Source organism: Amblyomma mixtum, chromosome 5 (genome assembly GCF_055824585.1).
Source record: "Amblyomma mixtum isolate Tamu chromosome 5, ASM5582458v1, whole genome shotgun sequence".
Taxonomy (NCBI): domain Eukaryota; kingdom Metazoa; phylum Arthropoda; class Arachnida; order Ixodida; family Ixodidae; genus Amblyomma; species Amblyomma mixtum.
The window spans coordinates 99,055,439-99,068,930 of NC_143016.1; the positions used below are offsets into that span (position 1 = coordinate 99,055,439).

General features: G+C 43.1%; 1 protein-coding gene across 2 annotated transcripts in view; it reads right to left on the reverse strand.

Annotated features, from left to right (window-relative positions):
- Positions 1-273: 273 nt before the first annotated feature.
- Positions 274-13,492, reverse strand: part of Mfe2 (peroxisomal Multifunctional enzyme type 2) — a 35,214-nt gene continuing 21,995 nt past the window's right edge. For both annotated transcript variants that reach the window (XM_089545692.1, XM_089545691.1), the window contains exons 24-30: positions 12,321-12,512; positions 9,396-9,534; positions 8,105-8,235; positions 5,716-5,853; positions 4,873-5,014; positions 2,731-2,858; positions 274-584 (exon numbers count right to left, since the gene is read on the reverse strand). In XM_089545692.1, the coding sequence (XP_089401818.1) occupies positions 498-584; positions 2,731-2,858; positions 4,873-5,014; positions 5,716-5,853; positions 8,105-8,235; positions 9,396-9,534; positions 12,321-12,512 (957 nt within the window). In that variant the 3' untranslated portion in view covers positions 274-497. The remainder of the gene's footprint in view (positions 585-2,730; positions 2,859-4,872; positions 5,015-5,715; positions 5,854-8,104; positions 8,236-9,395; positions 9,535-12,320; positions 12,513-13,492) is intronic.

The window sequence follows — 13,492 nt, forward strand, 5'->3', positions numbered from 1 at the left end:
GAGTAGCTATGGTTATAGTAGCTCAGAGGCTGTCTCAGTGACAAGACGATGGATTTCTGTGGCCCTACTTCAATAAAAGCTATGGCATGTGCTTTCCTCAAGTCAGTGGAGATATTTAGGCTGTTTTCGGCTAGGACGTACAGCCACTTTGCACGTAGTTTTTACAGTGCTGCCACGAAGTACGGCATAATGGGCTTTCATTGCATTGCTAACTGTTTTTGTATAATGCTGCCAGTAACAGTTGAAAAAAAAAAATACACAAACGAATCCAAGTAAAGAAGATAGCCATAGTTTTATTAAAAAATATACCTTTATTTGTAAGTGTGAACCATTACGAAGTTATCTGCGTATGGCAACAATACTGTGCACTTATGTATTAAAGCTACTCCAACAAGGTTGTTATAAAAATATGGACATCAGTGCCACACCATTGCATATAGCCCATTAAGCCCATAATGATGAGGAGTACTGAGGTAAATAATTAGGATCCACCATCTTCAGAGCTTTGAAGCAGACAGGAAAAGAGGGTGAAGCTTATCAGCAAGCTCCTTCTTTCCTTCCACTTTCACATACTTTGAAAATGCCTGAAATGGAAGAACAAACAGATTGCACATGATTTCAAGACTAAGTGCACACAAAAAGAGCACATTTTCATTAAAGTTCAAATGTTGCATACTGCTACACTGTCGGTGTTATTATATTTATTTGAATGTAGGGCGACTACAACTATCACACAAGAGTCCCTTTCATTGGCACAAAACACTAAAAAAAAACACATTAAAGAAGCATCAGGTAAAGTTAACAATACGCCGCATTTCAGGTGTCCACCGAGATATGCAAGACCTCAAAAACCAATCAATTTTCCAATTTACCAGCCAGTATAATCGCTTTCCATTTGAAAACAGTGGCATACTGTGAGTTAGAACATGCCATCTTGAACACAGGCTTCCTAATACTGAAACCAAAGAGTAAAGCCTTAGTACGAGTGAAATACGACATGTTATTGCTGCTTTTGTAGCCAGGCTGACAACTTTGAAAACACGGAGGAGTTTTTGTCGATTGGTTCATGGGGTAGGCTATGTTCATAGGATGGCATGTGATTAGTTTTCATCACGAGACCACTATTAATACCACTTGCAATTCCTGGACAGCACAGCCGATCGCTTCTTTATGCTCTGTAACCTTGTATGAACTTATACTATACATGCCATGCTCGTGGAGTGCCTACATTTAAATGTTCCGAAAGGATTTCGTCTGTGAAGCTTTATTCTGGATATTAGAATATGTCAAGTCCACTTATAACGAACCTGACAGCCCTGAATATTTAATTTGATGTATCTGAAGCTTGCAATAAGTAGACTTCCCATATTACAGCCAAAAATAGAGAGTTAAATGAAAGTGACATTTATTTCTTGAACAAGTCCCTTATGCATGTGTAAGCAGTCCCTGTTATGGAGCTTTCCAAATTCTCCAGCATAGTCAAGTGCTCCATGCCGACATCATTGCTGCCGACGGGCTTCTTAAATCGCGGTTGAAGTGCTGAAAGTAACTGGCGGCAGGTTGGCCTCACCAAAGAGGTGTCACTGGCGTGAGGTATCACCTTGGACCAGCAGCCAAACACCAAAGCCTCAAAGCCATTGCAGTAGGTTAAAACAAGAGGAGGCTTTTCACTTCTATTATCAGTTAAAAAAGAAAAGCGATATACTGAATCTTTGAGTGGGGTGCCGAGTTGATATGCTACTCCTACTGAGATTAAAATTGAAAAAAGCAAAAAAAAAAAAAAGTTTAGCAGCAGATCATTTTGTACTATTGCAATTTTACAAATGTATTTTTTTTTTCAAGTCACTCTTACAAGCGCAACAGTGTCAGATTGACGTAGAAATGATGCAGTAGAGAAAGAGAATTCTGAGGCGAGGGTTTATTTCTAGCTCCTTCAGCGGAATGAAGGCACAACGCAGCCAGAAAATACTTAGCAGGGTGACTGTAGCTCACTGTTCAACTAATGCAGCTCAACTGTGACCTGTAGGATGCATTGCATACAAAGACATGCTAAGCTTATCCCACAAAAAATGTTGACTATTCATGGGCATTTCATCCAGCCCAGTCAAGTGCTCATAGTCAAGTCTTTCTGACATCTGAATGTAATATTAAGGCACGGGGTGGGGGGAGTTAAAGGGACCTGTTGTTGGGCTAGTTGGTTGGAAGTCATGTTGGTTAGTAGGAGTGGTGCTTTGTCCTGCTGTATTCTCTGAGTTATGTCTCATCCTATGCCAACAAAACAAGGAGCAAACACATATATCCTCAGCTCCAACGTTAACTGTCCTTTGCCTCAGGAGAGTTATCAAGGGACAACAGCAGCAATGTGTTTCAGGCACTGAAAAAAACTAAAGCAAGCCACAGAAACTCCAGAAACATGCAAGAGCACACCACAGCCTCGCAAATTCACACAGCTGAGCTTCCAGCAAAAAGGATCCCATACGAAGGCTGTCACCACTGGACCACTGGCAGTCGAAGGTGAGAAAGCAGAAGCCTGAACAAAGTGATTTGGATTGTGTGAAGCTTCTCACCTGCACTGCATTATCCACAATGCCTTCAGTTCTGCAGTGTTTATTTGTTTGGGTGCCCAACACGATCAGCAAAAAAGGAGGAGGGAGGTGGTCCTCATGGAGCCAGACACACAAGGAGCCCCACAGTCACTCTCCCTTTTCCCCCCATGCTTCAGGCACTCACCACTTGGGGTGCTACTCTTCCTGCCACAAGGTGGGCAAAGATGTCATCGTCCATGGTAACAATGCAGCTTGCCTTTTCTCTTGGGCTGCCACGGTACACAGCACCAATGCCGTTCTTCAGGTCCAGTGCTGAGGGACAAAGCAAAAAGAAGATTTTAGACAAAAAATGGCGCTTCAGTAAACATCGAGCAAGCTTGGGCCTTCTACACAGATTAGAAGAGCTGAAGGTGCATTGCAATAAACAACTTCAATATCAAACAAAAAAGTAAGTTTCCATTTTTGTAAACATAATGATCTATTGAATTGCTGCAACTAGGGACTTAAAAACGTTGAGGCTATTAACCCCTCACTGCTGAAGCTGCAACCACAAGCTAATGTCACTGTAGCTGTGCAGTGACTGTATCGCACTACTAAGCAGTTTTATTAGACCTAGAAGCCTAATACCCCTGTCACACGGGCAAGTTTAGTGACACTTTCACGAAGTGCACTTCTCCAGAACGAGTGACACTTTCGGGGCGCGCTGCTACACGGAAAAATAAAGTGTCATTCGGAATTGATGGTGGTGACGATGGCTTTTCAAGTAAGGCACAAAAAATATTACTTTTCGCGCTTCAAAGCTTTAATGTACAGTTAATGTACAGTAGATTCTAAACTGCAAGAAATTTTTTATGATTATCAAGGAGCTTTGTGCAGTATTGGTGATTACAAAAAAGGCTTCGCAAGACGAGACAAGCCAGGAGCAGTACTTCACTTTTTGAAGCATCATGGCGACCCACGGCGATAACGTTTCTGCGCAGCTGACACAATCTGATTGGCAAAAAGTGGTGGCGACATACATGTGCATTCGAGCGCCTTCTTGGATTGCGAACACTGCACTGTTGCACCGTCACACCGAAACGGTTGCAGATGGTTGCCACGGTCGCCATGCTAGCCACCATAGCCATACCGCTGCGGCTGCCTAAAAAATTATTGCAGCTGAAAACAAGAATGTCGGAATATGTGCAGTATATATATATATTTAATGGCAACGCAAATAAGTTTACATGCACAAGAGGGCAAAAAAAATTAGCTGCGTTCAATAAAACGCCATTTTTATTGCCGATGTTGTATTCTAATTTCGAAACGCTGCTACCGAGGCTATACACTTCGCCCCTCGGGAAAAGTGAAGTGAGTTCCCCAAACTCACTTCTTGCCGAGTGCGTTCAGCAGCGAGTGTCATTAAAGTTCATCGTGTGACACGATGTGAATGACACTACAGGCGAGTGTCACTCGTTGAAAATGACACTAAACTTGCTCGTCTGACAGGGGTATAACTTCAACTGCCACGTCATGGCTATCAGTGTAGCAGATACTAGTTTACAATGCAATGGTGCAAATAACTATTAACTGTGATAATTTGAGTAACTTAAGTACTGTTTTATGAGCACATATTGCTGTCTGTATTTATACATGCACTTTTCTTATACGTGGATCACCTTTTCAAAACAGGTCTTATAAGCACCCTCTAGTTTAAGGCTTCTCCACATGGGCACTTCTGCTTGTGTAGCAAGTGACAAACAAAATTTTTCCAAATATCCAATGCAGTGAGTGAGTGAAGGTATGTTTATTTGTGGGGGTGGCTCTTAGGCCTAAAATCCAATGCAGAAATGCAGCATGAATAAAAATAAACAAAAAAGTTTAGACACTCATTCCATCACACACATAGGTTCTGCAAAAATTGAGTTTGAGCTCTCGTGGGATACACAACTTTTCACTGCAGGCAACAAAGAGTGCAGCAAGTTCTGCAACTCTGCTTTTCTCACAAAAAATTTGCATCTACATTGCACGTTTACAATCATCATGCCATGTTCTCTCAAGTGTGTATGATAGCATGTGAAGGTAATGTAAACAAACTGGAGAGTATCTCTAAGCTTAACATTTTATTTCAAAAACTAATATGCATGCTCAAAGACACTACACCAGAAGTTGTCCAAATTTAAGCCTTTACAAGCATTAGCATCGCGTTCCGCTGTACAGTGTTCTGCAGCACAAATAAACCTCAAAGTTCAGTAAACCAAAAAAGACAAGAAAGCTGAGATACTTAAAGAGAAAATATCTGCACCAATCCACATCATCACTTGTGCCAAACACCCCGGACACTTACTCCATGTGCTTGCCTCCTTGCCATCCTTGAGAATCCGCCACTCATAGATGGCCTGCACCTTGGGTGCCAAGTCAGGCTGGTGGGCCAACTTCTTAGTGAGCACAAAGAAGGCACAGTCACTCCACAGGTCCTTGCTCAGTGGCTGTCAACAAAGGAAAGGACAATGCAGTGCCTTGGAATAGTGCACGCACACTTACAAGCACTAAGTGAAAGCATTCTTTGTGGGCTTCGACTCTGCACGTCACATGCACTTTATCTCAACGTAAGAAAATGCAGATGCACCAATAGCTTCAGCTATGGTGGTGCCATCTGGTTTTTACAACGTGAACCCTTTTTGCAGAAAACCAATGCTTCTTAGGCCTAAGAGAGGCTGAATTGCTATATGAAATAAGAATTAGACCGAATTTATCACTCATCCATTCTGTTGCAGCTTAGATGAGATGAAGCGAAAGCCTGATTCTCCAATTTGTGCCTGTAAACATGCTGAAAAACACAGTGACAATGAGCAATTCACTTAAAAGAGGGAGAACTTGCTTCAAATTGGGTCATGTTGGCAACACTATCTCCTTCCATATGCAAGGGCTATGTACAGCACACTAAGCCTGAAAAGTAACAGTTATAAAAAGACCATACACTATGGCTTGATCTTAAATGATGTTTGCTGCATGCACACTACGGAACATGCTATTTTTAAGTGTTCACTATCCCTTTGCACATGACCATGTAAGCTGCATGAAAAACTGTTGAATGAGGCTGACAGCTGGCACATTAAGGTACAGCACATGATATGACATGTTAGCGCTCTCTCATACAAATTTTCTTTTGTGAGAGCGGGTCGCTTACCTTGCCATCCGAGAGCAGGGGGCTCATCAGCTTGAGCTCAAGCACCCGGCCACTCTTGATAATCTCCTGCCACAGCTGGTTGAAGCGCTGAGTCAGCATGATGTTGCCTCGGATCTTCAGACGGCCAGTCATGAATGCCTGGGCCCCAGTAGGCACAATGTGAGCACCCAATTCAAGGGAGCGGTCATTAAGTGCAACAATCAGAGGGAGTCTTCGCCACAAAATTAAAACGGGTAACAAGCTGAACAAAACAATAACAAAGCACGCCCCTTATCACGATTATTGTGGCCGCAATTTTTAAAAGGTTCGGGTGTGAATTTTTAAGGCATGGCCTATACATAGGGTTATTCGTTTTCGGGTTTTATATTTTTCCAAATTCGGGGGGTAAAAATCGGGCGTTATTTTTCGGCTTGATAATAGGGGAGAAATCGGGTTTTTCGTGAAAAAACTCCGTAATTCGGGTTTTATCGGGTTAAATTTGCAAACTGACAATTTATTCCATTTGCTCTAACCGGTGGGTAACAATTAGGGCTATATTTTGGGGGGCTGCTTTCAAGAAAGTATTGCAAAATTTGGAGTTTCTTTGGTAATTATTACTCGCAGTGAGAGGCAACGGTCAGTTTTGAGAAAAGAAACATTTTATTCACGAGGGCTGGTCATCGACGTTCTACACGTCCTTATTAACATACATAATCATCTGCATGCGCAACATCTCGGTTTCCATCCGAGACCTGTCTGGTCTCTGCACGTACCTTAGCTGAGAGAACGTTCGCTCAACGTCACAGCTGCCATTAGCTAGGCACAACAATGACAACGCTGCATTTGCTAGCCTTGGGTAACGCACAGTTGTGTCGTTCCAATAGTCCATCACTTCAACACCTTCATTTGTGTGGCTTGCTTCCAGCGAGTACTGGTTAAACTCCTTGCGAAGCGAGCCTACATCGTCCATCACGGAAATAAAGAGAGGTCGGTAGTCATCAAATGACTGACTCAGCAGCCGCTTCTAGAACGGATCGAGCACGGCTCCCAACTGGAGACACAGCAATTCCGTGGGCACAATTGTTTCAGAAATCGGGAAAACTCGGGTTTTATCCGATATTTTAGGAACACGTTCGGGGTGCAAAAATCGGGTAAAATCAGGTTTTACCCGAAAACGAACAACCCTACCTATACATGACTTAAAATAGAACCATATTTCCAAAGTATCTAGTCCAAAACAGCGGGGTGCAACTCATACATAGGTGTAGCCCTTACGGGAGATTATATGGTAGCAGAGCTCTCATTCCATGGCATTGAAATGCATAATAGTTTTGTGAGCAAGAACACTGATGAAAGAAAATTTTTCTTCAACAGCCATGATCGCAAACTCTCCAGAGCAAACAAAACATGACAGCAGTGAAAGGTGCATCAAAGTCCACAATTTTTAGATTTAAGCTCAAGGTTTTACAGTCAAACCTTGATATAACGAACATGGATATTACGAATTATTGGCTATATCGAACTCTTCACAAATGTTTTTGAGAAACGCATGCAATTTCTACTTTACATATCAAACGCGGCTGTCCATGAAAAGGAAATATCGAACTCGCCAGCCCCAAACTGAGCCCGTTCGGATAGCAGACAGCACGTTTCGCCACATTACACAAGTGACTTGTGGTGGTGCAGCAAGCCTTCGCGCCAAGGTTTGCACTTTTAAAATGAACTCGCCAATAGCAATGTGTAGGGTTGCAGTCCGGCAGTCAGTATGCATTACATGTTCCTGGTATCCATCTACAGCATCCTGGAAGCAGCAGGGCAGGCAGTTGCAAGCTTGAAGTAACAATCCTGCGTTCATGTCTGCTGCCGCGGAGGTGGTGGAAACGGCGATAGCTTTCACTTTGACTGAACGCTTTCCACGCAACACGGCTGTGAGGCAGGAAAGCCATCGCAGCCGGCGACTACCGTGCTCTTGCGGCGCTGTGCGGGAAAGCCAATCTAACGGGCGCTCGGTTTTTTGCGGCCTTCGAAATACTTCGGAATAGCCGTAAGTGCGCCTTTGAAACGCCGCCAAAACCTGGGGAAACGTCTCTCCGTTTCTCTAGTAAGAGTTCCCAGGATTGCCGTCTCTTCAATGACTAAATTGCGCCGCTGTTGCGCGCGTTTCTGACAAAATTTTATGTTACGAATTTCGGTTATATTGAACTATTTTACGATTTTTTTTCACTGTAGTTTAACAAGCAGTGTTCATAACACAATTATGAATAACTTATAATATTGTGGCTGCAGTCAACCCCTCCACTTATAACCTTTGTTCCCTCTCCCCTTGTTTCAATGTTAGTGGTGCAAAACTATAATGAACTATAAGAATGACCCACCCCCCCTTTCCCCCCCCCAAAAAATATGCTTTTACCTTCTGCGGATTCAGCTTGCCAAGCATGAGTTGAATCAGATCCTCATCATCAATGGTGATCGCAACATCAGCCTTGACACCTTTGGGAGGTCCCTTGTACAATTCTCCATTGCCACTCTTCAGGTCAACAGCTGGAAACGCAGGCACCAATGAAGTATTTAGAGGTGAAAAAAGAACAACACAGCCGAACCTCGTTATAATGAAATGGTTTATAATGAAACAATGAAAATAACGAAGCAATGATGATTCCCCTTGGAAGCTTGGTCAACACGGGCTATAACAAAGCTACGGCTATAACGACGTAATCATCGGGCCCTTGCAGCTTCGTTATAATGAGGTTCAACTGTACATGCAGCAATTCCAAACTGCATTTATATAACTGAAAAACATGGCTCTGCTGAACGAATACAGTGCAGTGGCAGCGCTATTACAGAGAGAACCATGAAAGTTAGTAGCCTGTATGATTCTGAACGAAGTTGTAATTCATCAAGACCAGCCAATGTCAGTGCAACTGCTTGCCTAACGATGAGCTAATGGCAAACCTGTTGTACCTGTCCAGATTCTGCACATCAGCCTGTCAGTCACAGTAGACCGAGCTGGGCCAGTAATGCAAATTAGTCGGCCTTACATGCGGTCCACCACCCGTATGTGCATTACAAGCGCATAGTGACCCTGGTTTTCCACCAGTTTCCTACCAGTGTTCCGAGTTCACCAGCAGCGTGGCACATCTGTGCACGTGAGTACACAAACAATGCATAGTTCAAGTTGAAAAAATGCCTTTCTAAGAACCATTTTCGATTTTGATCAATTCAACATTCAGCCCCTTTTTTTATCCCCATGTTTAGCCATGAATAGTATGAAGTAATAGCTGAGGCTGATGGCCCCTGTTATGTAGACACGTTTGAATGACACATTCCCACAACTTCTGAAAGCCACAACCATCATGCCTACAGTGTTTTTACTACAGTGAAGCACTATGATTGTCTGGTGTAACGTTTACCAACTCTCAGGTCCTTTTAGTTTATCAGTAAAATTGAACCAAATGCAATTTTAGCACAACTCGGTCCATAATACCTACATTACACCTGCAACGCACGCTTTTCAAGGCTCTCTACACCATAAGTTATCACATGCAAAGCACTCATGACATGTTCTCTTCGAGCATCAACACAAACCTACATGAACAGCACGTATGAATAAAAAGTTGTTACTGCTTTTTAAACTTTCCCCAATAGGCAAAACCCAAAGCACTATACCAGTTGGAAACGGGGGCATAATTTCAAAAACTTACTCCACTCTGTTGCCTTCTTGCCGTCCTTGAGAATGATCCAATGGAAGATGGTCTTGACAATGCTTGCAATTTGTGGTTCCTGTTTCTGGTACTCAATGAAAATCCCAAAGATGAAGTCCGACTTGATCGTGTTCGGGGGCTGCCAAGAAAGCAGAGAGAGAGAGAGAGATGCACATATTGTATTGTAAACTTTTGCTACAAACATTACTACCTGTTCCTTGGTACTGATCCCCATAAGAGGACTACCAGAGAACCATGTTCTAACAAAAAAACTGAAGAGCAGCAGTTCATATCTTACAAGTTCCAACTTACAACCATTGTTACACTGCGTCTAGAGAGGTTTATGGCCACACAGCATTCAAAGATAATCGCGTTGGCAGATAATGTGCAACACCTCGCTCAATGTTTCATGAAATATTGTTTACTGTGTTCGCTGCATGGCGTAAAAAACCACCTCATTTGTGACAAGAAGGATGCTAAATTTACCTGAAACAAAGAAATCACTGCTAGGTAGAGCACATAATGAGAAGCTGTGAGTTCGCTTTGTCTACAATTGAGTACAAAACACCTTTAAAGAGTACGTAGAGCTCATTCTGAAGTAAGAGCACATGTAGCCTTACAAACTTGGAAGAAATTTTAAAATATTTAAAGCCTGATGAAATAAGTCCAGACAGCTGTTAATTTCCATCCGGATGTTCAAGCTGACAAACTCTGCCAGCTGAGGGTCATTTGTCCGAAAGGTGGCTTTCTAGAGACATCACGTTCAACGCACTTTTCAATACAACTTGCTAGAGGTGAAACCATTTTGAGAAAAGGAGTCTCTCAGAAAAAAAAATCAAATCCTGATTTCATGGCACCAAAAAGGCCGGTTTCAAGTAAAGAAAGACCACACCTGCAGGCAGCAGCTAGCTTTATATGCATGCAAAATTTATACTTCTAATACTGGTTTATACTTCTAATACATCGACGAACAGTGCAGTCAGAGGTACAAAAGCACTGTCCGAGTCAAGGAGTAAAACTGTGCTGAAGAGAAGGTTAAAGTTCTGCTGTCTAAAGCCTATAGCAGTCATCGCAGCTAAAGTGTTTCACAAGGTTCTTGCATAAGCAGTTTTCAAAAATCGACAGGCATTAAAACGAGCAAAAATAGTTAGCTAGCTAAGTTTCAGCTGGCGGACAGTGTTTCCTAACAGCAGCTCTTCATTTTCCAATACTGTTACAGCAGTGGCCGATACAATTTTGATAGCTAAACATATTCCAAGTGAGTGAGTGAGTCAGTTATAATTGGGCTTTGCTTGTACATATGCCACTACAGCTATCATGTGCCAAACACAGGGTTGAATAGAAAACTTTCCCTTTTGATGGCTAAAGCTATGCTTCAGAAACGGTTGGTTGGTTTATGGGGTTTAACATCCCAAAGCGACTCCGGCTATGAGGGACGCCGTAGAGAAGGGCTCCGAAAATTTCGACCACCTGGGGCTCTTACACGTGCACTGACATCACATAATATACGGGCCTCTAGAATTTCGCCTCCATCGAAATTCAACTGCCGTGGCTGGGATCGAACCCGCGTCTTTCAGGTCAGCAGCCGAGTGTTGTGAGCACTGAACCACCTCGGCGGGTGTTTCAGAAACGCCAATCTATTTAAAACGTTTAAGTCTTTCGAAAACCTGGAAACAAAAGACAGCATTACAAGTACCTCTCCTCCAAGGAAAAAAAACTTGGGTGAAAGGCGACAGTTTCATCAAGAGGAAAAAACTATCATATCACACAGGGTTAACGTTTTCTGCATAAAAATAAGATGTGGTCCACCAGCACTATGTCCTCACAATATTCACATCTGGACTCCTCCTTTTGTGCAACCCCGTGGAGGAGATGAGCCAACATGTCTGGCACAGTCTAAAGCAATGTGAAGGTCTGTGCTGTCATTTGGGCCGTACAGCACCAATAAATATTTTCCTGATATGATGGTCACATACTCTCCTGTTAATTGCACAGGACAGAGGAACGTAGCAGCTAGCTAAGGTCTTGTTTCATTAAGCATTTTTTAAAATATTAAACACCAACATGACAGAGCAGAGACTACGATAGGCCTAAACTCATCACCTTCAAATCATGTTATAAGTCAAGTCCACTTATAACAATACCGGTTATAACAATATATCGGATACTATAACAATGGTCGGTCATGGCACCATCAGCTTTGCCATGTGTTCTATGGTAAAATAAACTGCTTACAGCAATGCTGTCAAGGCACATTATTGGTTATAACAATTAAATCTGGTTATTGAGTGTCAACCATTACAGAAAAAGAAAAGAAATGCTACAAGCACACCAGCAAAACCATGCTTACAACACAAAAGCGTGCATGTGTGGGGCCGACCAATGGACTAAGCTGGCGCAGCAATGCCATGAAAGCAAAAGAGGCAGGCGTCATCGCGTCAGGAGAGCTGCTGCATTGCTGCATTGGCTACGCACGCCATGCGTACCCCTAATCAGTCAGTGCAGCGCGCGTGCATGCAGCCAGCGCGGTTTTTCTCTTGTCAGCTGTCACCGCACCCTTGGTTCTGCATGCTTCTTGAATTTCCCATAAGAATAGCTTCCAAAAAGGCGGCTTGATTCCTGTGACGTTGAGGTGCGCAAAGCTCCCGGTGGCGCAGTGATGGCGGTGCTTTGGTCATCGGTGAACGGTGAAGATTTTTCCGGTCCCCTGAAGTTCGATTTAATGAGCTTTTACAGGCATTAGAACAATCAAACCCCTCTGGGTATTTACTGTCAGTAAATGCTCTGAAGTTTGTCATCTTTTTCTTTTTTTTTGGCACAACCCTGTTATAACAATTATTGGCTATAACAATGGTATTTCCATGGCACTAGAATATTGTTAAAAGTGGGCTTGACTATACACTGTGCCCCTTTCCCAGTTCCCACCTCAGTTGGGGGTGGCGGCCTGTCACCGTCCCCAGCAGCAGCAGCTGCAGCTGCCTCGCTGTCCTTGGCCGACTGGACCAGGGCGGCCAGTTCGTCCTCTGGGTTCTCCTCCTTGTCCTGCTCCCAGAGCTCCTGGAGCTTCTGGCTGGCCAGCACATTGCCCGTGATCTTCATTTTGCCCGTCATGAACGCCTGTTGGCCGACAGCACAACACAGGGAATGTATGCGACACTAATTAAAGCACTATAAGCATGCTAAAGGGACACTGCAACAGCCTACAGCAGCACAACTGGTAGGGGTGTGCGAATATTCGAAATTTTCGAATATATTTCGAATATTATATTTTTAGTATTCGTATTCAATTCGAAATCCTAGTATTCGTGTTCTTTTGAATATTCGACCCGACGCGAATATTCGTATCTAGCCGAATATTCATTGTGAGCACCGGCGTTCATTTCGGTCCGCAAGCCTTATCAACAGAGACATAACAACATGGCGGCGCCCAGAGCAATGCGCATGGATGAAGGAAAATTTTTCCTTCAAATTTTTCCAAGGGCCATGCCGTAGCTAACCGCGCTGGTGAGCTTTTTGTAGCTATACCTGCGAAATTGCTATAGTCAGAGCTGTGCACGAAGTACCTCGCAATACGTGCCAGGTCAGTGCCAAGTCAGAGGGCATTTTCTGTGGCTGGAGGAGTCGTTTCAGCTAGAAGGGAACTACTTCTGCCTGACCATGTGGAGCAGCTGGTTTTCCTTCACGACAACCTTTTATGTTCATCCCAGCAACGCGCTTTTGTGCTGATGGCAAGCTAGCCTTAATCAATGCTGTGTACTAGCCATCCTCTCTGATATTTCCACTCTTCTAAGAATAATGTTCGAGACTGATACTTTTTGTGCAGCCACACACACCTTTTGTGTTCATTTAATTATCGATAGTTGAACTGTGATGTTCTTGGGTGCTCATATAAATGTTTTGTAGTGGTTAAATGCATCTGTCCTTGATTATTCGATATTCGATTCGATATGCGGAATCAAGTATTCGTATTCGATTTGTATTCGAAAAATTTGATATTCGCACACCCCTAATAACTAGGCATCCCACCTAAGCACGACAGACTTCAGTGCGAATAATTTCACACCAAATAACATTTTTTTAGCAGAACTCAACAAATA